Source organism: Tyto alba, unplaced genomic scaffold (genome assembly GCF_018691265.1).
Source record: "Tyto alba isolate M040663 unplaced genomic scaffold, T.alba_DEE_v4.0 Super-Scaffold_18, whole genome shotgun sequence".
Classification (NCBI taxonomy): Eukaryota; Metazoa; Chordata; class Aves; order Strigiformes; family Tytonidae; genus Tyto; species Tyto alba.
In genome coordinates, this window is record NW_024881280.1 from 33,355,430 (window position 1) to 33,381,800 (window position 26,371).

Genomic DNA, 26,371 nt, shown 5'->3' on the forward strand with positions numbered 1-26,371 from the left:
TGAATAGCGTGAGCACCAGAGGTTGAGTTGTATGCCCTCTTGTACTTCAAATCTGTTTTTCTGGTTGACAAAAGTCCATGTTTAAATCATGTGAGACAGTTGAAAAAGTGCTGGGGAGACTTGCCGTTTTTCCCGGGATAGGGGGTTTGAGACCAGTGTGCGATGGGAACTGTCTGTGTCGTGGTAGCTAAAAAAGGTGGGGTGAGGTAATGGCAGGGTTTTATCTTTAATTTACCATCTGCAAGATTGCTGCCCTAATGCTATTTTAAATGTATCTTGTGTGTGTGTTTTGTCCCTTTTTTGTTTCCCTGTGTACCGTTTAATAAAAGATACATTAATGCAAGTGATGCTTCTGTCAGGTTGCCTAGAGCCTCTCATCTTAAGCTGGCTTTTTATTTTCAGTAGTGTTACAGAAATAAAGTCTAAAATATTTTTCGCAAAGTCTGAAGACAGTCATTCTTCTGAAGGTACTCATGTGGTGATAAGGTATCCATGTTTTGATGTGATCACAAGCTAATTTCTATTCAAGAGAGAAATTGTTCTGTTTAGTTGATGTTTCTGGACTTAGAAATGCCTGCATCTTGATCTTGATGTGCTGACAGGTTATAGCCCTCCCACATTACTGTGGTGCAGAATTACGTCCTTTGTGAAAGCATTATCCTTGTTTTCTAAACTTTCTCTGAACTGTTAGTAAATTTACTTGGTCTGCAAACTAAGGTCTCGTAGAACTTAAGACTCAGTTGTAGTAAAGGGAGAAATCCAAATTTGTTAACTGATGTGTATGCTTGAAGAAAACTGATTGGCTGTTGTTATATATAGGTAAACCCCAGTGATAGGTACCATCTTATGCCTATAATTACACCAGCATACCCACAGCAGAACTCTACCTACAATGTGTCCGTTTCCACACGGATGGTCATGGTTGAGGAATTTAAACAAGGTAAGTATTATCTTATGCTCTCTATATAAATGTTTTCAAAGGGATTTAAAATAGTTCCATCATGGGTACACTTTGTGAGAGGGGGAGGTGGGAGGATGTTAAATAGCTTCTTGGGATGAGACTCCCTTCTGAGGGAGGTAGAACTTGACCTGTTACATTTATGTGGCTTAAAGTTCCAAATTCAAGAGACTTCTGCAGATCTGTCCTTCACTCTGTAGAAACTGAGGGTAATTAGTTAGAATGCCTTGTGCTCTGGAAATGAGAATTAATGGTACGGTCTCTTGTACTGGTTTATTTTAGTGGCTTTAGAATGTGGCATGCCATATGGAATATTAGTGTAGTAATCCCACTTGATGGCTGCTTCTAGGCCTAATACAAGACTATATTTTCTCAGAAATGAGTCATCTAGATGTATCCTGGTGATCTACTTGGATAATTATAGTAGATAGGAGAAGATGTTAGGAAAGCAAGGAGTAGACTTGATGCAGAGAGCAACTACCAGTAGCTCTCGGACAGAGCAGTAACTTAGTGTCTCGCAGTTTCTTTGCCGTGTTGTACAAAGCCTTGCACAGGAGGTGATTGCAGTACTGTGAGGAAAACAGTCTCTGTCTTCTTTGCACTGAGTAGTTACTGTGGCATACACAAAAGATTAAACTGAACTGTGTTACACAGCAAAGCAAAAATATGTGAAATCATCAGTCTGATCAATTAACGTACACGTCTAAATGTATTTTATTGAGGTTCTTACTAAAAAGACGATTTATATTACTAATGGCCTCTTAATGTATGACTGAAATATAAAGCTTGTTGATAAATTCCTTTGAATTTGAAGGGGGGGAAATAATTCATAGTAACCTTTGAGTTAATAAGATGTGTTTACTCTGGATACTAAACTGTACTTAAAAGAAAAGTCTAAATTTCTTTTTATAATTTAGGTCTTGCTATCACAGATGAAATTTTGCTGAGTAAGGCAGAGTGGTCCAAACTTTTTGAAGCTCCAAACTTCTTTCAGAAGTACAAGTATGTATTTTATGGCATGGCAGAATATTTTATCAGTTAAAATATCTAATGATGCTCTGTAGCACAGGATCTTAAATATAAGTACATTAGACTTCCAGAAAATGTTTTCTTTTTTTTTTTTTTTTCTATACAGAGGTGGGATTGAATGCCCTATTGTCCTTTCTCTTATAAAATTAATAATTTCTTCAGATACGTTGTTTTTTTTTTGTTTTTTTTTTTTTTTGTTTTTTTTTGTCTTTAGCATGTATTTCAGAAACCTGTTAGTCCCTGACCAGATATTTAGAATGTCACCAGTTAACTATACAATTGGTATGTTACCAATAAAATTGAAAACATATCAGCTGGTTTGACTAACAGAAATGTTTTTTAGTGGCGTCAGTAAGCATTCTAAAAATGGGTCTTGCCTCCCAGAAAACAAGATATTAAAAGAACTAATTCTGAAGGTCAATATTTAAGATGAATACGTACGTGAAACTGTGTGTTTTCTTCTGTCAATATAGTCAACAGTTCACTCTGATAATAAAAAATATTTTTGCCATTGTGTTGACTAACTGCCAGATGTACTAGTTATTACTAGATTTTTTTCATTAAAGCTTAAGGCTTTTGGCTCTTTATTAATACTCTTTCACACCTAGTCTCTCTAATTTTGTACTGTCACTAAGGGAAATACTGAAGTTCACACTTCACACTTCTGGCGTTTCTAGCAATGCGCTTGTGGGGCAGAAGCTTGTTAAATGTATATGGACTTGCTGAAAGTTGTATTTTTACAATAAATATGCATTATTAAAATACGGACTACATCTTCTTTGCCCTCAGTTGAAATTGGAGACCCATTTTTCTTGAATCAAGATCAAATATATTTTACACTTGTTTCTGTGTTGGGTGGTTGGTTGGTTATGTACTAATCTAAACAAGATTGAAATATACAGTTCCCCCATTAAAAGAGACTGATGACCTTCATAATGTGTCTGTGTTTTGTTTCTATACTTTTGCATGATAAAAGCTTTAAAACGTTTGGATGGCTTTTATGTTGTACCTTGGAGCTTAAGTTTGAAAACGCTTAAAAGAGCACTGTAAATTTGTATTATTTTTTTGAAGTTAAAAATGGGCTGCAGACAAATCCGTTTCTGCTCAAGAGGTTGCTAGTAAGTTCTCTAGCACATTTTATTTGTTTCTTTCAAAACTAGGAAAAAACAGTATGCAATAAATGTGGCTCAGTTGGCCAAGTCTGCATCTGAAAGCTAGATGGTTTGGATTTTTTTTTTCCCCCCTCTTCACACTCTCCTCCTGCTTAAATTGTAGATACCTTGACTTGTTCCTGCTGAAATTCAAAGCAGTGTGTAGTGCTCTGCCAGATAAGAGAAGATCTGAGCCTTGCTCTGAGACATACTTTTAAGAAGGCTTCTTTTCTTCTCTGAAAGCATAGCTTTAGTAATGTGTCACCCTCAATGGCAATTAGTTGCTAAACATCCATGTCAGTCGTAAACACTTCTGACTTGTTAGCCTGTGTTTAAAATAAACAAACTTAAGTGATGTTGGAGGAAGGAAATCTGGCGGCAGCTGCGTACCTGCGTGGCAGGAGCAGATTAGAAATTGGGCAGACGGGGAAATCTGGTTGTAGTTATTTTATTTATCCTTAAAAAGTCAACAGTTACTTGGGGTTAGGGAATTACAACATGTATTATCTGCCCTTCACGTAGGTTTAAGTTTTTCAGATGTGGGGGAAGCAACAACGAAGAACATACACTTGCTGGATATGGTGTTTTACAGGGAAATGATAGGAATAATTTAAAACGGCTCTAACATGAGTATGACGTGTTATGTGAGAATGAAATTATTAGATCTTAAAACCAAGAGGGAGAAGTATGGTGATGAGAGAAATAACACTTATGAGCTCTAGCATATTATTTCTCTGTTAAAAAGAGATACCCTGCTAAATAAGTAGAATAGAAACATACCTTTTAAAGAGATATTTTGAACGTTTGCCTTAATAAGACTTTATCTAAAGCACTGGATAATTTAAAGCATAAATCCTGGAGAGCTTAATAAAGAAAAATTGAAATGAACATGTTCAGATGTTCTCAATTTTTTCAGATAGTATGACTCTTAATACTTTGTTTTTCTGTAGGCACAGGTGTTAATGGTGTAAGACAATTTCATAATATCTACATTAGGTAATTTTTCTGAAAGCGTAATGCTGATAGGGAACTAGTCGGAGAGAAACAGCACCAGTTTCTTAACAAAAAAGAAAGAAAAAAAGACCAAACCTATAAACCCATATACTTCCAAATAATACCCTGTGTCTGAAAGTCACCACTGAGAGATAGAAGCTTAACTTCAGAATTTTTTTGTTCTTTATTATGAAGTAGTGGTTACTTCTGCATTAGATGTATTCTTTGTGATAAAATTTTGGATGAAGAACTCATAACAAATCTGGTCTTTGTAAAATTTAGCAGTGAGACCTTGGGCTTCATATCTTATTTTTTAACAGTTTGTGCTATTTTAAGTTCTACTGAAAATGGCAATAGCAGTTTTTCTGTGATTAATTCCCTCTCAGCACTCTTTAACAGTTGGGGATAGGGGTGCAAGAAAGTGCATCTTTTCCTTTTTCAGCTAGCACTACCTGAGCAAATATAGCTAATCGTTATACTTACTTTCATAAATAAGCCTTAAGGTTTTTTTCCTAGATTCTCACCAGCCAGTTGAGGCTTTTAGACATAGCAAAATTCAAAATCTTTTTAAAAATTGTTCTTCAGAAGTAAGTAACTGGAATATTGGTTTCTTCAAATACTTAAACATTTGAGATTTGTCTCTTTCGGTTTATACATGGTTAAAAACAACAAAAACTTAAGTTGTCTTTGCTACTAAATGAAACATTCTGCAAGTGTGTGTGCTACGTATGATACAGGAATCTTAGGGATTATAGTTGGGTAGTGCTCCTTAGAAGAAATTGATAATAGAAATTAGTGACTTCTCATACAGAACGTGAGTAAGGGACAAGTAGCTAAAATAAGGATTTCAGTCAGATGACAGGAAGAACTCCTTAACATTTAGTATGCAGCAGTTAATACTTCTACAATGCAAAAAACTAGTAGATAAAATGCCCTGTTCAGAAAGGGGAAGAAGTTTCTCCCAATCTCTCTTCTCTAGTACTCTTATTTCATCTGAATTCAAAGGACTGTAGCATTTAGCAGACTTTTTTTCTCTTGCCACCTAAAGATATGTACAGAAACCTGTTGTTACTGCTTTGATCTGTTGATTTGCATTTACTGTTACCGTTTGAAGGCCTATAGCATCAGAGGACTCTTTGCACCATAGTTTTTCACTATGACATTTGTATTTTTCATTGACCTTGTATTCCTTTCTACGAGGTACATGTACTAGGGCCTAATCTGTCATGATACTACTTTTCTTTAAACCCTGCTCTGGGGATACCTAAATATACCATATCAGTATAGAGTAATGCCAGGTTGGATGGCTTGGGATGTTAAACTAGGCTTCCCAGCTAAACGCCTGAGAAACCTGACAGTAGACATAGAAGGTTCCCCCTCCCTCCTCATTATGAACTCAGGTTAAAAGTAATCATCTCCCCTTCCACCCTCCTTGGGCTTCTTTGCTTAAAATACCATTCTTGCTTTGTATACTGTTTCTTTGAAATTTACTTACAGTGGGTATATACTGATTATCCTGGAATATAATTGAGAGCTTAAGAATTATCATCAGAGGAAACATTCCTCATGAAGTTTCAGATAAGTGTCTTCAGACAACTCTAAAATGCAGTATAAAATATTTTTTAAACCACATTTCGTAGTGTTTTTTACTTTGAATAAATGCGTATGTGCTAACCACTGTTCTAACTGTTCAGAAATAATGTTGTGACTAAGACAACTGACGTGTATAGATGGTTGTGAACAACTGTTTTTACTTGCAAGGAATCTCTAGTCAGTTAAATCCCCGATTTCATTAGATACTGAAATATCTGTGCTGTTTTTCAACTACTGCTACATTCCTAGCCTTAGTTACTGGTATTAAAGTGTAGTTGCAAATGCCCTCAAAAACTGAAGTGTTTTGGAAAGTCCGTTAGTCATATGCTTGGGGGACATAGGCCCTTTGTCTACTTAACAATGCTTAATTTTATTCTAGGGTATATACTTAAGCTAATAAATCTGTAGTTTGCAATGTAGAACTTGCTGCAAAGTTTTAATATTAAGGTTTGAATGTCTAGTTTTAGACGTATAAATAGAATAGCATATTGTCTTTATCTCCAAAGGCATTATATTGTACTTCTAGCAAGTGCACCGACAGAAAAACAGCGACTAGAATGGTGAGTATAACGCTTGCTATTTAAAAGAAAAACAAAAAACACCAAAGAACAAAACCAAAAACCTGTCAACCTTGGATGCAAGGGAATATCTAGTGTATCTATTTTCTTTTTAATGAAATGGAGCTTCAGTGTTTCAAAATTAATTGGATGAAGATGGTACACTTGTGAAAAACAGTAAAACTGAAGAACCAGGGAGTGAAGGCTATTGCTTGAATTTTGCTTCTTTACAGCACTGTCGGGTTCACTTTACAAATCTTATTTTCTTAAGCCTAATGCAATTTTTTAAATAAGCAGTGGGTTTCAAAAGGGGTATGTTTTCAATCTCCCAAACTACTGTTTCTCAAAACAAAAATGCCTCTTTCCCTTGTTTTTGCTCTCTTTTATTAGAGAAGTTTTAAGATTGTCAGGTATTGGGAATTCCTTCAACTTTAAACTTCATCGTCTGAAGCCAAAAGAATATTGGAGAAATATGTAGGAGTTTCTTGCTGACTGCCTTTTACTTCATGTGTAATGTCTTTCTGTTTAATTCCATTTGTAAAATCAGGCCATAATGAGAGCTTCAGGGTATTTTTGAACTTCCCTTGCATTACTTTTTGTAACATGTTCACTTGGTTTATTGATCGGAATTCATCTGTCATGTACTGTGCACTAGTTCATTTGTAGTCTCAAATATTAGTATAAGGAGAATGTTGAGTATTTTATCCTGATATATGATGTTACATACTTCATATTAATGAGAACGTGCTAATAAATAACATCTATGCAGGGTGGGATTGGTGGAATCAAAAATCCGTATTCTAGTTGGAAACCTGGAGAAGAATGAATTCATTACACTGGCTCATGTGAATCCACAGTCATTCCCAGCACCCAAGGAGAATCCTGACAAGTAAGCAAAACTGTTTTTTCATGTAACGGTGAGGAGCTAATGCAGCTAAAATGCCAATTCATTAATAAATAGCATTTTTATAGACTCTTAAATGGATTAATTTTTAATGACAGGCAAACACTTTTAAGCTCTTCTCGAGTATTATTTGTAAAATTAGATATTTTTCATTCTGCACAAGAATGTTTCTAAGCCAGATAATAACTTTAAGGAAAGAATATATTTTTTGCCGACAACTGTATTGTGTAATTTCTTGCTAATGCCCTGTGTTAGCCACTGCTACTTAGCTGCTGTTGTTTGAGTATCTTGCATCAGTTGGCAAGATGGTTCAAATTACGAGGCAGCACTGAGGACTGGGGAGAACATCAGGCACAGTAGAACTGAAATCTTGAGTAACAAAGTACACTTAATTTAGCAGTTGAGATGCCTATCACTTAAACTTAGTCATGGCTGATGTTAGAATTCCTTAGCATGTGGAAACAGTAAAGAGAATACCAAACTCTTAGAATTGTTTAGGGTTATATATGTTTTTCAAGTACTTGCCACACCTGCTACCCCCTCCTTCCCCACTCAAAGCAATGATTGCAGGTGTGTGGGCTAAAATCTTCTAAGACTTTTGTATTTCCAGATAGTGTTAGTGATACTTTTTTTTTTTTTTTTTTTTTTTTTTAAGTTATGTATATAAATTACGTGCGTGTTCCAAGAAAAATTGGAGAAAGGGAGGCAGGACCTCTTCAGCACCCTTTTGGGGGTAAATACAGCTACAACTGCTTTCATAATCACAGGCTCCAGTCAGCTTTTATTTCAGAGGCCTTGACAGAACAGCACTGTAGGTTCTTTTCCCAGTGTAAATAAACCACATCCGTTCTTTCACCTGCCTGCCTAAAGTTGTTCATTTGTTGATTGGCAAACAATGTTCTCAAGTAGCCTTACAAGGAAAAGATACTTAAATTAAAACACTAATTGTCCTGAGCTGCTGTAGGAGTGTTCCACTGTGTTCTGTAATTGAATAGAATAGTTCATCTTCCATGTATATTATGTGAAGGTGAGAGCTGTCGAAAGGGAGGCTCTTTTTACTTGAGAACTGCACTTAATGGTCGGTTGCAGCTAAGAGATTTGAGAGTTGAAGACAACTTTAGGTGGGAATATTCAGTTAGGGGCTAGATTCTAACTACTTTCAGGGCCAGGCGCTGAAAAGCTGTTGTCATCTTTCAAATCGATTTCCTTTACAGTTGTGATGGCTAGTTGTAACTCCTAAAAATGGGAGAATCTATACAGAAGAACACTTGAATGGAATAATCTGATGATTTTAGTTCGTTAAGTTTGCTGTAGATAGATGTGTCTGTTTCATTACTTTTTTTGGATTGCGAATGAAAAAGGAATGTCTTTAAGTCAGTTTTGTGTTTTGCTTTTCTATGGCTAGCTCCCAATTGCTAGTGGAGCTAAAATATGCAACTGTTGTCCATTGCAGCAGATAATTTATTAGTTTATTCAGTTCTTCTGTCAGTATTATATGACTGTTTTATATAAATTTTCCAGGGAAGAATACCGTACAATGTGGGTGATTGGGTTGGTGTTTAAGAAAACGGAAAATTCTGAAAATTTAAGTGTTGATCTTACCTACGACATTCAATCTTTTACAGACACGGGTGAGTTTTGCTTTCTAGATGTTCTGGTATTAATAAACTTGTTTAAGTTATTGTCTTATGATTTTGAATCTGATTTGTTTGCCCTATAGTAAAATCTGATTTTTTTCCTAAATCTATGCAATTTTAAATGAAGTAGCATTTAATTAAGGTCATTGTAGACTGGGATGCATAGTTTTCTGTTCAGTTTGTAAATACACTTCCAAAGGCAGGCAACCAAGCAAATAATTTCAGTTTGTATGTTGGGTGTTTGTCATCTCAAATTAAGGGGGGGGGGGGTCTACCTTCATTGTCCTTAATCCATCCCAGAAACTTCTGCTTGCCCTGCCTTTCGGAGTAGATCCTAAGATTTTATCCAAACCACTGAAGCATTTTCAAGAATGAAATTAGGGAATAGCTTGCTTTGTCGTGGGCGCTGGGGGAGGAAGAGAGCCATGAAGAGTAGGCTTAGGTTTTGCTTGTACTGAAACTGTGGTAAGACCTGATAACAGGAATGTGGAATGCTTTGACCGGGTCTAGCTTTCCTGAGTGTGACCCTACCTGTGACTTGTACAGTCTTTACTCAGAGGTATTACGAGCTTCTTCAATACCAAGAATTAGTGTAGTAGGCTCTTTAATACTCAGTATTCACTGAATTCTTTGTGTGTCTGTCTCTTACAAGCTTTTTAATTACGTGTTCATAGCCTATTCAATGAGATTCCTAAACATTTGTAGAATAGACAGTGAATAAGGGAGAGGCTTCTTAGGTTTTTATATTTAAGATCTCCAGAACAATTTTTTTATTCGCACATCTGCCACAGCAGTGTTCAACACTGTGTAGAAAGTTGCTGTGAAATCACAACAGATTTTTCATTTTCACCTGGCTTTACTTGAACCCAGGACGTTGAGTTGCAGTGTAGTTTCTTTACTAGCATTAACTACATTGACTCACCAGAAATAAATGTTCTGAGGTGAAGAGAAATAGCTCATTATAGTAGATATATTTAAAGAAAATAAAAACAAAGAAAACCAACTGAAAAAATCCAAAACACAGAAGGGGGAAAAAAAAAAAAAACCAAACCAACCCACAATCATAAATCACTTCTGTATAAAAACGTAGCGGTATCTGAGTTGCCAGAATGATTTGTAATGTATTAGCTGACGCACAAGCGTTCAACTCCTGAATTAGAACCCATTTGTTATAGGAGCTGCCTAAGTAAAAGCTGAATCAACTGTGAAGACAATTGTTTTATGTAAATACTGTAATTCTTATGAGGAAATCTTATTCCTATCTTTACTCCCTTTGAGATGAAATGAAGAACTCACTGCAGAGCTGTTACGGTTAAAGCTTGTTAACAGTATAGCTTAGAGAACTGCATGCTTGCACGATCTTTTTTCTTGGAAAACTGGTCACCTGTTTCCAAAGTAACGTTTTAGTGTTTGTACTATTGGTGCTGGCATAATAGGCAGTTCACTGTCTTCCTCCAGAACAAGGAAACACTGTGCTTGTTCTTGAGGGTAATGAATGTTCTGAAATGCAAATTGTTTGTGCCTGGGCAGGAAAGTGGACTTGGCAAAATGCTTCAGTAATGTTACTCTACTTGTGTAGTTTATAGGCAAGCAATAAACAGCAAGATGTTTGAGATGGATATGAAGATTGCTGCAAGGCATGTGAAACGTAAGCAACTTCACCAACTGCTACCTAATCACGTGCTTCAGAAAAAGAAAAAGGTAAACTTGACTAATATTTGAGAGCAATAAAAATGCCAGTGAGGAATGATTCCTCAGCTTTTTAGATTTACTAATGAAAGAACCAAAATCACATTTTGAAAGCTTAGTTTTACCTGTATAAGCAGTATGATCTCATTTGTCTGTAGCAGTATTACTAGATGTACGAAATACTACATTTCCCAGAACATCAGCAATGTGGATGGTACCCTAAGGTCTGTCTGAAATACTGTATTTTGTTGCCCTTCCTAAACTAAACAGATTTAAAACAGTGTAATAATAAGGTTTTAAAGCGCTTTTGCTATTTTAACGTGCAGATCACCTAAAGGAAGCATCTATAACAACCAGCCAAGCAATTCTTGCTATATCCAGCTTTTTTCCTCTTAAGTTGTTATGACTTAAATTTTTCTGTAAGTCTCCTAAAAGTAAAATTGCAGGTCATCAGATAGAAGCAGAGTAGAATGTTGAACTTGTTGCTGCCTTTTTGTATCTAAGATGGTAGTCCGTGAGGATAATTTGAAGGAAAGTATTTTTCAACATGCAACTTGGCAGCTTTTGGTATTATGTGCTCTTTTAATTAAGAGTAAAAGATTTAAATGACAGTTTTGACATCAGAAAGTTGCCCATTGCCTAGCCGGGATTATTAGTTTACCTGTGTGGCCATACATGACAATGGTAGCAAAATTTTTTATTAAGCTGTTGTGTTGGATGTGACTTCCTTTCAGTGGAGGCAGGAAGAAGGGGGTGGAACATTGAGTTTTAACAATTTAGTCGGTATTTTAAAATCCCTGCTTCTTTGTGTTAGCTTAATCTGAGAGTAATGCAGGCTTGCTTGGGTTTGTAAATAGCTAAACCACTGTTACATACTCTGTTTTAGATATGTCTGAATCACATGCTTTATTACTATAGCTGTTTTATATTAACTGCTTTTTTTTAAAGAATGGAAAATCTTGCATTGAAGCCAAGTGTAAATCTGTTTATAATACATTTCAGAGGATGATTACATTAAGTAATGCATCTCTTTTCACTGGTACTATGTCTGAGGAAGGTTTTTCTTCTCTACTGACTGAGTTCAAATCAGTCTTTAAATTCTCTGTTTTGTGGTTTTGGTGTACATCAGTATTACTTTGAAATTAATGAAAGCAGTATCTGTAAGCCCACAAAAAAAAAAGAAACTTGAATTAAAGCTGAAAATACAGTCACTATATATAGTAACAGTTTATCTTATGTTTTTGAACATCATTGGTTCAGACTAATCTGTACCTGAGGTGTGAAAATGTAAATGCTTGTAGTGACAGGATAGTGGGTTATTTACATGTAAAAGGAATTTGAAAATTGTCCATTTATGTTTTGCATTTGAATCTTTGTTAAGTCCTGAAGACTAATGTGATTTTCTTCTGTCTTGTGGATTGAAGCATTCAACAGAAGGGATCAGGCTGACAGCTCTGAATGACAGCAGCCTCGACTTGTCTATGGACAGTGATAACAGCACGTCTGTGCCTTCGCCTACTAGTGCTATGAAGACGAGTCCACTGAACAGTTCTGGAAGTTCTCAGGGGTAATGAAGACTTTCGGTCTTGCTGCTGTTCTCTGTTCCCAAATTACTTGTGTTAAAAGCATAGCAAATACTGCATGCATGAGATACTGCAGTTACCAAGGTGTGAATGTTCCAGATTGGAGCTTGCAGGCACTCTTAATTCCTGTTTGAGCACTAGAGCAAGGACAAATTTGGGGGATAGGGAGCATGGCATTGGACTTCAGATGAGGAATTATAAAGTTGAGTAAAGATGCTTAGGAGAACGAGGTGATATAAAATCTTGGGGGCCCTGCAGTAAGGAGGCTGTGGGAGGTAGTGAGCAGGAAAGTAAGGTGTGAGAGTGAGGAAGAGTTATGTGAGTTTTGGATCAAAAAGTGAGAGAGTAGAGAAGTTTAGGTTTTCTGTCTAGGAAATCAGTAGTGCTGCTGCTATTACTGATGATACCTATGCAAATTAACCATAGGAACATAATTTCCCATTGTATTTTCAAATTGTACATATTAATGTTTATCTTAATTGTAACCTTCCATATTAAGTCTCTTCCTATCTAAACTGCAGTCTGCCCAAGTAAATGGGGTTCTGCTCTTTCAGGAGTCTCATGTTTGTCCATTTGATGTTAACTCCTCTATGTATCAATCTCCTACAGCTGCACAGTATTAGATACATGTTATAGGATGTTGTGTTGGATAAAATGCTTAAGTTCACTAAGCTTATTCCTTTTGACAGGTGCTCTTTTAGTTAGTTTTCCTTGTTAAATTATTTCCAGTAGTTGATGCCACTGACCATGCTATTAAAACAAGTGTATGATACCTAGGATGTTACATTTGAAGTGGGAATTGTCCTGTGCTGATTCAGGCACATACTGCTTCCCCGTTGCTTGAAAAAGAAAAACCAGTTCTTTTGTCGTGTGAAATCCCAGGCCTTTTCTTGGAAATTAATTGATTGTGTGTGGGGGTTGAAAACTACCTTCTGTTCTAGTCCTTCTACACTGGTTTTGTTCCTTCCTTCAGAAAAATAGTTGCTGTGTTTTCCCCTGCAACTTACTTGGGCAGACATTCCCTTAACTTTTGCCTTTTTTTAATGCCGCTTATTACTAGTCTAAAACTGTCTCTGAAGTGATTCAGATTAAATATTTGAAATAGCTTCAGTTGCTCAAGTTTGATAGTAAATTGCCAGCACTCATTTCTGTCTTCCTACTATGACACAGTATTATAGGTTCTGCTGTGTAACATAGGTAAGATCCTATCAGCTGTGGTTACTGGCCGTGCAAGTGATGTGATGAAAGGCGGATCATACAGCCCCGCAGCTTTACTAACGTTCAGCATTTTGTCATTTTTCTCTTTTTAGCAGAAGCAGTCCTGCGCCAGCTATAACAGCAGCATCTTTGACCAACATACAGGCTTCTGAAGTCACTGTGCCACAAATAAATTCCAGTGAAAGCTCAGGGGGTAAGGAAAATGCCATAGTATATTGTTTCTATTGATTTTTTTTTTTTTTTTTTTTTTTTGGTAACATCTATAAAGTAGTTTTTCTTCCAGTTTGAGATCTTTACTTAACACATGCTGTAACATTTTCTCCTTGGTACACAGATTTAACTAATTTCTAGGACTCAGGAAATCATGGTGGAATATTTAGTGCCGAAGTGTTTGTTTATTCTTTTATTCTTAGGGATTTATATTTGCCATTCACAGTAACAATAGTTTTCCAGTGACCTGATGCAGGTCTCAAGTTCAGTTGGTCAGATGAGGTAAAGCTATCTAAAGCTGGAAGAGCAATTTTTGTATTTGTCTTTAATCCATTTTATATTTAAACCCAAGAGATAGCTCTGTACCATCTATAATCTGTGCTCCCATGTTCTTGCTTCTTGGACTTCATGAAATTGGTTCTAGGAATGAAAAGGACTCGGGTGTGAGCAGAACACGTGCTCCTTAGTGATGTCTTTTCATATATGTCCCACTGTGTGTGCTGATTTTATCCTCCTTATTTTCTACAAGTACACTTCACTTAATACTTACCAAAAAAACCCCAAAACTTTTTAGTGAGAGAACTAAGGCTTCTGGTGAAAATGTTCACTTAAGAGCCAGATACTCCTCTTTTTTGATGGAACTTTAGCTGTATAAAAGCAGCAAGTGAGAAATAGATGGAAAAAGGAACCAACTGGTTAGCCTCTCAAGACGAGATCTCTCTTATTTCACTCTGACATGTGGGAGGGTGGAGTTACCGTTCTCTGAAGTTTTACTGTAAGTCACTAATGCATCAGTGTGAGTTTGTCCATGAGCACTAAATAGAGCTTAAATGGCATGATTGGGTTTTGTATTTTGGAAGCGTAGCAGAAGTTGTTCATTCTTGTATTTTGGTTAATCAGAAGCAGTCACCTGATAGTTATTAATGAAAAACTTCCTCAGATTAATTTTTCTCATCCTGCAGCATCTACCCATGTGTGCTTCTTGGTTTGATGTAGGCAATTGATGAGATAGAGCTTTGTCGTATGAAGCATTTTTCAAAAGGTTGTATGGAATGTCAGGTCTTTATCCGATGCTCCGTGATGACTTCATATCTGTCACTGTATACTCTGAGCCTGAGAAATGAGAAACTTTATGTCTGAGTGACAAAGGGAGTATCAGAGTGCTCGGATTGATTTAAGGCAATCTTTGGCAACACACACACACACACATATATATATATATATATATATATATATACATATACATATATAAATACACACACATATATATCTATGGCTGGGTATAGAAACAGTAAAACTTCTTTGGGTACCACGACTAATACAGCTGTATTAGCACAGAGTTCTGCCTGGGTTAGTATACCCTGCTGTTAAGCAGGTTGGTTAGACCAGGCAGTGTCACTGACATGGCTACCCTGTGTCTGGTACAGGGATTCTCTCTCAGAATGAGTTTGGAACTAAGCTGTGCTGTGTATGCACACCTGCTCTTTCAAATGCAGTGCTTATTCCACCAACTGTACCGCTTCCTTGATGCCTACTTGATACCAGTGGTTTTGAACAGAGACCAAAAATACCAGTGATTGAACTGAAATGGTTGTGTCAACTCGTCTTGCTGAAGCTTTTAAAAATTATTTATCCATAGGTACTTCAAATGAAAGCATTCCTCAAACTGCCACACAACCAGCCATTTCTCCACCACCAAAGCCTACCATCTCTAGAATTGTTTCCTCAGCGTATCTATTAAATCCATCACCAAGAACTTCAGGAAATGTTGCAACAAAAATGCCTAGCCCTGTTACAGCAGTGAAAAGGACGTCTTCTCCTCATAAAGAAGAGTCTCCCAAGAAAATGAAAATTGAAGAGGTACTTGAGATTTTGAGATCATACCATAGCAATGTTCAAAACTTTGAATATTTGTTTCAGCTGTAGAGTGCTGATTCTCACATTGCAAGTTTCAGATATTTTGTTGAATGGGGTATGTATTTGCTACGCTGATTACATCGCTGCTTTACGTATTCAGCTTGCTTAGGTGTTGGTGGTTTTTTATTATGCTGGTGTTCATCATGTGATGGATGTACTGCATTAGGACAAATGCTTAGGGTCTAAGTTCTTGTCTTAAACGCATTTTTTTTTTGTTAGAGTATAACTTATTCAGTCCTACAACTAATTCTGTCTTTAGAAACACTTTATGACCATATTTTCTTGATGATTTTTTTTTAAAATTTGTTGTTACGATTTTTAATAGTTTCTGGCTTTGTTTGCTTTTCAGCAGGATGAAATAAGTGAAGATACTAGCTGTATAGATTTGAATGAGCATGAAAAAATGGAAACTAAGGTATCTATGCCTAAACTATACAATTTTCTGTGTATTAATCAGGACTCTTCCTTGTGTTTCCCCCTAGGAATGACTGAGAGTATTTGTAGATACAATATAGACTCTCCAGTAAAGATATCAAAATGATACGTTATTTTTTGAATGTATATGTCAATATTAATGAATTGCAGTATGTTACCCCCTGCCAGGCTAAGCTGAGCCTGAGTCCGTGGTCACGTAGGACAAGTGATTACTTTGCTAGTCATTCACACAATATTACGCATAGCTATAAAATTAATGATTATCTTTAAGTTTGCTAAATCGCATCAGGGCTGTGTCTGTATGCCTTGCTTTGCCTGCATCCCGAACTTGACGTATGTTACTTAGTTAAAGAGCAGTAGTCCTATGCCTTCCATTGGGATTTTTGCATGTTGTGTTGAGAATCCCAAGGCAGGTGCTACCTTGTTCACTTTTTAGGTAAAAAAAAAAAAAAAAAAAATTCAAATGATCATTAATAAATTTTTTCTGATAGTGAAATGTATGTATGAAGTTACGGCATACTTTATGGGGACTTGCAGAGATTGAAGTGTGCCCCTCCAATATCTTGTAATTGAGCAGACAGTTTGACTGCATATTGGTGAACAGAAAGGGTGACAGTCTGCCTTTAGCCTTATGATAGCAGCTTTACACTTGGATATATACAGTTTTTACAGGGCACATTCTGTTGCCTTTGGAGTACTCTGGAAAATATGCTGGGAAATTAAAATACCTAATGAAACACTTAAGTGCTTTGGTTTGTAGTTTTCACACCCTTAAGTGAGGAACTGCATCTGGTAACGTAGTCACCTTGAAATCTGTTTGAACTCAAGACAGGTGAAGGCAGAAACGCATGTAAGCGTTTAAGCCTAACACTGAAAATAGATCCTCTGGATAGAGATGATTATAAAAGCCATAGGTAATCCTGTTAGCTTTTATTGTCAGTTTCCTCTAAACCTTGTGTCCTTAATACGCATGGAAGGAAGTGGAGGAGTGAACTTCTTTAACAGAATCACAGGTTTTTCTCCATTGAAATGCATGTCTTTTCGTTAGAGTATGGTTTACTAAATGGTACAATTTTAGCCAATAAGCTGTTTTCATTAAAACGAGAGGGTGCCACTGTCCTGTTTTAGCCATGCAGTCTCACTGTTTCACTTTAAAAACTGGCTCTGACATTCATCTGTTCATCCAAAAAAGGCTGATTCCACCCATTAGAGAGTAGCAGGAAAAACTTTTCTAGCAGAGTGGCAAAAGGAGTGGGAAAGCAGTTGAATTTTCAACAAATTCAGCAGCTACTCACATGGTCTTCCTTGATGCTACACTTTTTGTCTTTTATGAATTAAATGACGTGTAGTGTTTTCCTATAGGATTCTGTGTAAAAGGTGTTCTCTATAAAAAGTGGCAACTGAGAAGTGGTGTAGCTCATGTTGATACCAAATGCCTAAGCAGCAAAATATTCCCTAGTTTGGTGATTTCTGTATGAGAGAAGTATGGCTGTCAACACAGCAAGTACTGCTGCTTGCCTTCTTTCTTCTGCTGTATGTGCACAATTTCAGGCATTCTGCTTAATGGAGTTCTGTATAAGTAGCTTTTGTAATTGCAACTGGTTTAACTGGGGTGATGCTTTTGGTTTTTTAGGAGCAACTTGAGACAGAAGTGAATGTTAATTCTCAAACAGAAACTCTTCAGACAACTCCTCTGCAAGCTCCTCAGGTACTGTTTTTAAAAACAGCGCCTCTCTGTGTGCTAATCCGTGGTGAAAACATTGACATTAAAATGAGTCCAGATGTTAAAAATAAATGTATAATTTTTAATATAAACCTATTGTATGGAAAGCTGCTTGTTGTTACTGTCACAATTTTTGTGTTTTAGATGGTCATTGATCTTATTGAATGTGCATTGTAGCTAAACATGTATGGCTTGCCATACAAACTGACCGAAGCTGGATTCGCTCTTCTGAATTGTGCCTTCAAAGTAAGGGGCTCAGTTTATTCCTTTGTGCATTGCACATCACAGAATAATCCTTTTTAACAAGGAAACAAATGCTTTAAATAGCTGCTGCTCAAAGATACTCTGCTAGAGGTTGAGAATGTCTGAGATGCAACTACAGAATCTGATAGTTGGTATGAGAGAGAGAGAGAAGTTGTAGTCTTACAGATTCATTAGCCAGCTGTGTTGCTTCACCGCAGGTATTACGAGTGTGAGGAGCAGTGGAAAATGAAGTTAAGAATTCTGTGGCATTCACATAAATTTTTGTTCTTAATATTGTAATCATTTTTAGGGAACACACCTTTCGTCATTACTAGCATTCTTAAGTTTCTCTTTGTGCTCTACTGATAAAACTTTCACTATCACAGAACATTTTATGCACACTTCACTGATTAAATGATGTGTAGTAAATGTATTGATTGACAAAGGAGATATATTGCAATAGCATTAATGGTATTCATTATTGGACTTTCTGAACTATATGAGCAGTACTGACTGAAGGTACCAGACTTGTTTGGCAAAAACTCTGTGTTACATGGTCACTCGAAACAGCTTCAGGGAAATTTTCAGATCATTTGGTGCACCAAGTTTATTCCCCCTGTAGCTGATGGATGATTTATGTAAAGTTTCGTAGCTTTTACAATTTGTGGAGTTGTTACTTTAGCAAAAGTAAGTCTGGAAACCGCAAAAGAACGGTGGGCCTCTTCTGGGATTTTTCAGTATTCTCATTGGCTTTGCTTAGAGCACTGCTTACGTTGTGGAAAATAGGAACACATTGAACCACAGGTCAGCACCAACCACAGTGGGCTGCTGGGGCAGGGGGTAGGCAGGAATTCAAAGCTCTTTTGCCCCCAGTTGTCCTTGCATTGCGCTTTGCTACTGTATCAGTCAGTGTTAACTCAACTGATTGCTTTTTAATAAAACAACAGTTAAGAGCAGGCAGGCAGATGCATTTTTTTCCCATGTACCAAATGTACTTTATATTAATTTTAAACGTTTATAACATAAGGAAACATTTAATGATAAATCATGAGAAGAAGCGCATAGCAACTGGGTTATTGGGGTGGCAGATAGCCTGCCACAGTGGAAGAGAAATACTTCAAAATTCAAAACAAAACAACAACAACAACAAAACCCCGAAACAAAACAAAACACCCCCCCAAACCAAACAGAAAACCAAACAAACCAACAACAGAGGCTCATTAAGCATGTGAGAAATTAGTGAACCACACTGAATCTTGAGAGTATTTTTCTGTGTTTTCCTTTATTTGGCCTTAGATGTAGTTTTGCTGAATGGGATTCAAGTCGTAAGTGAGGAAAAAGTGTTCACATCACTTTCAAGGTGAAATTCTTAACCCAGTCGTATAGCACTTAGAGTTCATCAAACCTTTTCCATGTAAACCTAAACCAATCTGAAAAGTTGGAAATTTGGCTGTAAAAAGCTTTTAGACTGAAAGGCGAATGTATGAAGACACATACTTTGCAAAAGGGACATTTTTTCATCATTTGTCTGTAAGGGGCTGAGGCTTAACACTGAAGTGTTCAAAGGAATTTTTAAATACTAAATATGTAGATCAGATAGTAGATGTCACCGATCAAACGCTCTTACTATGTGGATATTCTGTTTTATTAGTACAGGTTATTTGTAGGCACAGCTTTATCAGTAACATTTCATCATTTCTTGCAGTTGTCGAAAAATGAAATGCACGCTATGAAAGAGACTCTTGTACAAATTTTCCTTAATAATGACTGTGTAGGTAAAGGAAATATCTGCTTCTATATTTATAATTTGTAATTACCCATATCTTGGTATTGTTTTAAAAACTCTTCTAAAGATCTTGCTTTGGAAAGTTAGTGCCAATTATGAAAATATTTTTCTTTTGATTTTTACAAAATCATACAACCAAAATTCTTCTTTTCTTTTCAGAAAACACCCAGTACAGACCTTTCAGATATCCCTGCTCTCCCTGCAAATCCTATTCCTGTTATCAAGAATTCAATAAAATTGAGATTGAACCGGTAAAACCAACCTCAGGGGTCCATAAACAGTATCTGCCAACTCAACCTGTTGTCTTCTAATGCTAGAAAAAAAGGAGAACGAAGGGTGCAAGACTAGAACATAATCGCAAATGGATTTAGGTATATTTTGTGCACTTCCCTTTCTGGGCTAAAATCACCACTTGATTGGAAGTCCAGGTTAGTATGTGAAGCCAGGAGTACAATTAATGTGTTAGCAACAGTTGCATTAAATATTTCGAAGGATTACTGCCTTTAAAAACATGAACACTATTTGTAGCCATATTTGACATTCTGATTAAATTTGTTTGATGCATCGTTTCAAAATTGAGATAAAACTGGCATAAGAATCCCTTAAATGCACTTTTATGTACTTTTTTTTTTTATTGGATTATGACTAATTTTAGGTCTTCAGCTGATACAGTTTTTGTTTTATTGAAGAATCTCTTCAATAGTAGTAATCTGCAAATTGGGTGACATTCTGCAATACACTATACACTGAAAACAAAGTGTATATCAAGTTCAACTGCCATCAAGCAGCAGTAAGCCTTTAAAATGAAATGTCAAATCTTGAGGTTATAAGACATAAGTTGAGGAAGTAATTGGGAAGTTTTGATATTGGTGGGACATGATTAAGATGTGGTCTACTTTTATTTATGGAATTGTTTTAAGGTGCATACAGTTCAGCAATCAGACAGCAAATAAACTTTTCTTTGAGTTGTTCAAAGTCCTTATCCCCTTTTTAATACCTTTTATTTCTTGGGAAAAGCTTTTGTGTTTCATGTTGGGGGTTTTCTTTTTGCAGCTTGTATGCATCGTATAGGACAATAGTTATTTATACGAGATAAAAACAAGCCATGTACTCATTTGGGTTTTCCCCCACCCCTTACCTAATCATAATACCTTGTGGCCTGGAGGCACAAATGCAAAATTTTGTCCCGTGACTAAAGTGTTTAAGTAAATATTGCGTGCCTGTGAAATGTAACACCTGTCTTGATGGCCTTTGAATCACTAAATATAAGATGATTTTTGTACACTCCATAAAAGCCCTGTATGCATTAAAAAGCTTCAAATTTTAAATAAAGACAAAAAGACTTTTTCCCGAAGAATTTTAACCTCTTTATTTTTAGATGGCTCATCAGAAATAGTTTTACATCCTGAACAACACTGAATTTTTAAAAATCATATTTCTAGTAAGCACTTGACATCTAGTAAGCTCTCTTACTCCTATTTTTTGTTCTTGTAGTCCTTTCAGAAAAGTAACAACTTTTTCTTTTGAAAGAACTGAATCTCTCATGGCAGAGAACAGCAGAGGAACATGAGGGATGCCAACAGTAATACCAGATGTAGATAACAAACTTCATGTTACTATTGCTTAAGTCTGAAATATGTGGGATGTCAAACCATACTTCCCATACTTTGATTAGCATGTTTTATGAACTCCCTCCTTCCATTGTGCTCCATCCTATTACATGTGCATCTTTCATGTTAAAATTAAATGACTTACACTCTTCCCCTTATCCTTCTAAATTAATTCTCCAAAGTCAGAGTGTAGCTTATCTTTTACTTAGGCTGTGCAGTAACTGAAGGGGTTTTTTTGCCATTTGTCTAAGATGTCTAGTATACAATATTTCTCTTTTCCTTGCCCTGTGCAGCCTGCTGTTGTCCACCCCCCAAAGAAGGTTATATTAACAGTTGAAGTGTACAAGGTGTCTGTGTATTTTGTGTAGCTATGGAGTTTAGATCGAAATTGCCAGGCACAAATTTAGTCTTGTCATTTTGTTTACACATCGGAAAATCTTTTTCATTTTATTAAACGTTTCATGTAACTGCACCCAAGTTTTGCCAAGCTGGAAACTTGGAACCTTTCTGTATAGTGACTTTTTAATTCTAGTTTTCATAACCTGGAGATCAGACTGTTGCTTTCGCATGATGTACGTAGTGTCTCATGACTGGAGTTTGCTTTGTTTTATAGTATCTGTACTCCTTGTATTTTTCAAGAGCTATTTTGTAAACAGATGATGTATTTCTCCATTGAAAACACAATAAAAAACAGCACAATCCCATAGTTGTCTGATTTTTCTGAATGTACGAAATTGATCTTGCTCTCAACTCATACTTAAATTGTTCTCTTAAGGCAAATTACAGTGTGGTCTAAAAGAAATAGTACATAAATGAATGTTCTCTAAATAAGTGTGTTGTTAGATGTAGGAGGTGGAAGTAACACTCAGCAGGATGATGAGTTCTAGTCGGTTAGAGGGAAAGGTTGTGGATTGTGCCGTGGCTTGGAGGGGGGCAGAGTTTATTGCCAAAAACAACCTCAAACCAAAAACATTTTAAGAGCATCCGTTTCTTGTCTTCTGATTAGGAGCCCATCTAAAAATCTTAAATTTGTAAAAGCTGATAAAACTAGAGTAAATGTCTGCATAAACAGTTGGGGGCTACACCATTTTCTGTAGAAGTTTTGAAAACTCCCGTTTTTAAAAAACATTAGCTGTAACGGTTTTGGCATTTTACACTTGCTTTTCCTGCAAGTGACTTTCGTACGTCAGCAGATGGCACTGTTTCTCTTCTTGTCAAACAGTTTACGCTTGCTCTGAAATAAAAGTAAAAATTACAAGTTGCAGTGCTTCACTTGATTGATCTTTGTATCGGCATGAGCCCAATCCTCCAAATGTGTGATGTGAGTAACTTTAAGTAGCCTCCTTTTGACTAAAACTTCTTCAACTGATAAAACCACTGATTATGGTCTTCATGTTATAATTACCCTGCCTAAACCAATAAACCTTTGTGTTGTATATATTTTTCACAGCATGCAATTGCTTGTCTTGTTTAGAATAGATTTATCTTCTTTATATCTTGCCCACCCCATCTCCCTTTCATCACAGTTGACATTATTTATGGCTTTAATTCCTCTCTTATTTTCTCTGACCAATAAAAATCTGTTAGTAGATACACAAATTTCTGTTCAGTGTTTCTCAGTCTGCTCACAGTAGGCTTCAGTAGACTTGTCTTTGAGTCACCCGTCATGAACCTCCAGAGGTAAGTTCATGGACTCCAAAGGACCTACAAACAAGAAGCTGGAAATTACAGTTGTAGCCAAAATAATTAACATTAACAAGCCATGGTTCTAACAGATGGCTTTAGACATCCTGATTTGAATCAGACATTTGAATTGATGAGTTCTAGCTAAAGTTGTGCTTCCTCGCGGTAGGTAGTTATGCGTGCATGCCCTTTCTTGGTGCATTTCTTTTGTAACTGCAAAATCTTTAAACTTGTAGCTGCAAACATGTAGTAACTGAGTAGTAATGGATATCAATTGATAGGAGACATGCCTTAATGAGAGAACCAATTTTAATCAACCATAAAAGTTAAAACAGTTCTTCAGCTTCTAGAATAACCAAAGATAATTCAGTATAGCGAGAAGACAGTAGGTATTACCGAGCCAGAATCTGTACTTAAATGCAAGAAAAACTACTGCGGTAGTTACAGAGGAAGCAGAGGGTGTTAATTTTCTCATAATACATTTTTGTTTGTTTGTTTTAAGTTGTATGCATTTGTACAAAAGGCATTTTGGAGGTTGAAGTGATCCTGGCATCATTTATGTAACTTGATTAACACACTAGTCAAGTAGTTTTGCTATGCTTAATGGCTCCTTGGCACGGTTGTGGCTGGACAATACTTAGCAAAAATTCTATCACTTAAAAAGGTGCAGGTCTTGATAGCACACTGATACATGTCTGTATACAGTGTAGATTAGCTGAGTACTTGGCAGGGTCACTTTTTTTTTTTTTAAAAGGTCCAATGTTCATATTGGAAAAACATCAGTAATAAACCATTTTTAGTTTATTTTAATAATTGCAGTGGAATTAAGGATCTGTTCAATAGAAACAAACAGTGTTGGATTTGTTGATAGAGGCAGTTTGATATGTCTACAAAGTTCAAATTAATGATTTGAAATATCTACAAATATCAAACATCTATCATCACCAAAAGAACGCAAACTTTGATAGCAAACTGCAGAGGGGATGTTTTATTACGAAAAAGATAATACGATGAACCACTGCTGGATGTCCCATCTGCTTTTTGGATATTTGAACTTTAATGGTTTTTAAATAAAGTTTAAACATATATGCATTGTTCTGACTAAATTCTTGAATGCTATCTTGAGGTAACTTTTTTCTTCCCTCCCATGCTTCAAGAATTAACCAGATCACAGTACCTATTCAGCATGTCTTTTTTAAACGATCCCAGTATTTTTACGACCTCTGTATTCTAGTGAATGTTTATTCTAGTGAATATTTAAAATTAAGAATGACAACGTCCTACACACTTTACTAAATTTTTACCTCATAAATTCTAAAGGTAGCAAACTTGGAAAAAGTCAAATTTAACAGCATACTGATGGTCGGAAAACGTTTCACTGTGTATGCAGGTGTTATCAATCTTGGGTTTGCAGTAAATTATGGTCTTTAAGTAAGAGCCAGAATCTGGGCAAGTAGCGGGGAAAGGGATAAAGAGGACAATTGTGTTTGATGTAAGGTGGTAAAACCTCCCGCTTGTTGGGTAGGGAGTGCTGTTTACTTCTCAGAAAATGGCCAATGCACTTGAACTGGCCTGTGGTAACTGTGGCCCGCGGCGGTACCGGGTGGCTTACGGGTGCGAGCGTCTCTTGGTCTGTCTGTCTTGCCAGCTAGCACGTCTACTTTATGAATGTGTTTTATGCGTGTATTTTTCGAAGTAAATCTTCTCAATGAGGCTGCTTAAGTGAATGTTTTACATGTTTAAAATCTGCGTATCGGTTCAGACTTTTCAGTTCATCTGAGATTATTTCTGTGACGCTCGCTTCGGTTAGAGTGACACGCTAACCTGAAGCAGATAAAACTCCTGGAGCTGCACGGGGTGTTGGGTCGGGTACCCTTCATGGATAGGGCCTCTCAAACGCCGTTAAAATAAAGCCGGAGGTGGGATCCTCGACACGGGAGGCCTGACCTCCCCTTCCCCACCTCTCCCCGTGTCCTGGGTTGAGTGAGTGGTGGAGTTTTTTGGTGGCAGGGGAGGGGGCTATCGGGGCAGCCCCCTGGGAGAAGCTTCTCGAAGCTCCCCCAGCTCCACGTCAGCTCCACTTCTGTTTGGGAAATTGAGCCAATCGGCTGCGCCTCTGCGATAACGTATTTAAGAAGGGACGTGGTGACGGGCAGTGGGACTCGTGAGGAGGAGTTGCTGCAGCTGCATGAACACCAAGGTCAGTGGAGGAACGGAGGAAGAAAGGAGGGGGGAGGTGTGCCGGAGCAGAGACCCCCCTGTATCCTGTGGGGAGACGGCAGGGCGGCCCCCCCCTGCCACCCATGGAGATCTACGGTGGAGCAGACATTGATTTACAGCCTGTTGTTCCTGCTCAGCTGATCAAGGTTCTGTGCCCGAAGAAGGCCGGGGTCTCATGGGAAAAGGCAGCCCCGCTGCTGTAATTCAGTGCTGGGAGGATTGCAGCATGCGGGGGAGTCCCACGCCGGAGCAGCTCGGGAAGGGCTGCAGCCGTGGGAGGGAATCCAGTCGGAGGAAGTTAGTGACCCATGACGGAGCAGTGTGGGGAACGCTGCGGCCCGTGGGAGGAACTCATGTCGGAGAAAGTTTGTGGAGGACTGTCTGCTGTGAGAGGGGGACCACGATGGAGCAGGGGGGAACAGGTTTTGGACACTCCCCTCACTGAACATGAAGGAAGTGGCAGCACTGCCTGCACCCCCCATTCCCTGCCCCTGCGCCACTGGGGGAGGAGGTAGAGATATCGGGAGCAGAGCTGAGCCCGGGGAGAAGGGAGGGGTGGGGGGAAGGTGTTCTCAAGATGTGGCAATGCTTCTCACTGTCCTACTCTGTTATGTGTTGTTAGTGTCTGTAATAAATGTATGTTCTTTTTTTTTTCTTCCCCTGACGAGTCTGCCTTTTGCTCATGATCATAAAAGGGGGATTTTCCCCCATCCCAGTCCTATCTCGAACCCCAAGCCTGGCTCTCTGTCCCTTCTCATTGCCGGAGGGGAAGGGAGAGAGAGCTGCTGCGTTGGGGTTGGCTGCCAACCAGGCCCAAACCACGACACCCCGAGTGGGGTTGGACTCGAGGTGACGGGAATAAGCCGCTTCGCGGGCCGGGCCCGCGCGGGGAGAGGAGCCCGCCGCTCCTGAGAAGCTTTTCTGTCGGATTTTTCGCTTGGGTTCTGAGAGCGAGATAGTTCAGGAGCGTCACGCAATTTTTAAAAACTTCGCGTTCGCTTGAGAACAAGTGCTGCGCCCGCGGTGGTGTAAAGGCAAGCGTAAGTTCGTTCCGAAATTCCTGTGAAAGATCTGCTAGGACTTCGGAAGTATTTCATGGTGGCCCGGTTCAGTTAAGTGAAATAGAGATCCCTTGTTCTTAAAATTAACATTTTTCGCTCTTACGGTGAATAAATGCGTTATTCATGTGCTCAATCTAGATATTAGCTTCTGTAGGAATCTCCCTGCCAAGA

At 37.6% G+C, this 26,371-nt stretch overlaps 1 protein-coding gene across 6 annotated transcripts in view; it reads left to right on the top strand.

The window, feature by feature from the left end:
- The window catches only part of PAPOLA (poly(A) polymerase alpha), a 44,674-nt gene extending 22,734 nt beyond the window's left edge, over positions 1–21,940 (top strand). For 2 of the 6 annotated variants that reach the window (XM_042790581.1, XM_042790585.1), the window contains 12 exons: positions 820–940; positions 1,876–1,960; positions 6,231–6,284; positions 7,051–7,170; positions 8,707–8,816; positions 10,402–10,523; positions 11,936–12,078; positions 13,405–13,505; positions 15,162–15,382; positions 15,789–15,854; positions 17,508–17,582; positions 19,786–21,940. In XM_042790581.1, coding sequence (XP_042646515.1) covers positions 820–940; positions 1,876–1,960; positions 6,231–6,284; positions 7,051–7,170; positions 8,707–8,816; positions 10,402–10,523; positions 11,936–12,078; positions 13,405–13,505; positions 15,162–15,382; positions 15,789–15,854; positions 17,508–17,582; positions 19,786–19,881 — 1,314 coding nt within the window. In that variant the 3' untranslated portion in view covers positions 19,882–21,940. Of the gene's footprint in view, positions 1–819; positions 941–1,875; positions 1,961–6,230; positions 6,285–7,050; positions 7,171–8,706; positions 8,817–10,401; positions 10,524–11,935; positions 12,079–13,404; positions 13,506–15,161; positions 15,383–15,788; positions 15,855–17,507; positions 17,583–17,741; positions 17,844–19,785 lie in introns of those variants that run through there. The other 4 variants (XM_042790584.1, XM_042790582.1, XM_042790583.1 and 1 more) reach the window with 4 other exon arrangements.
- Positions 21,941–26,371: the final 4,431 nt, after the last annotated feature.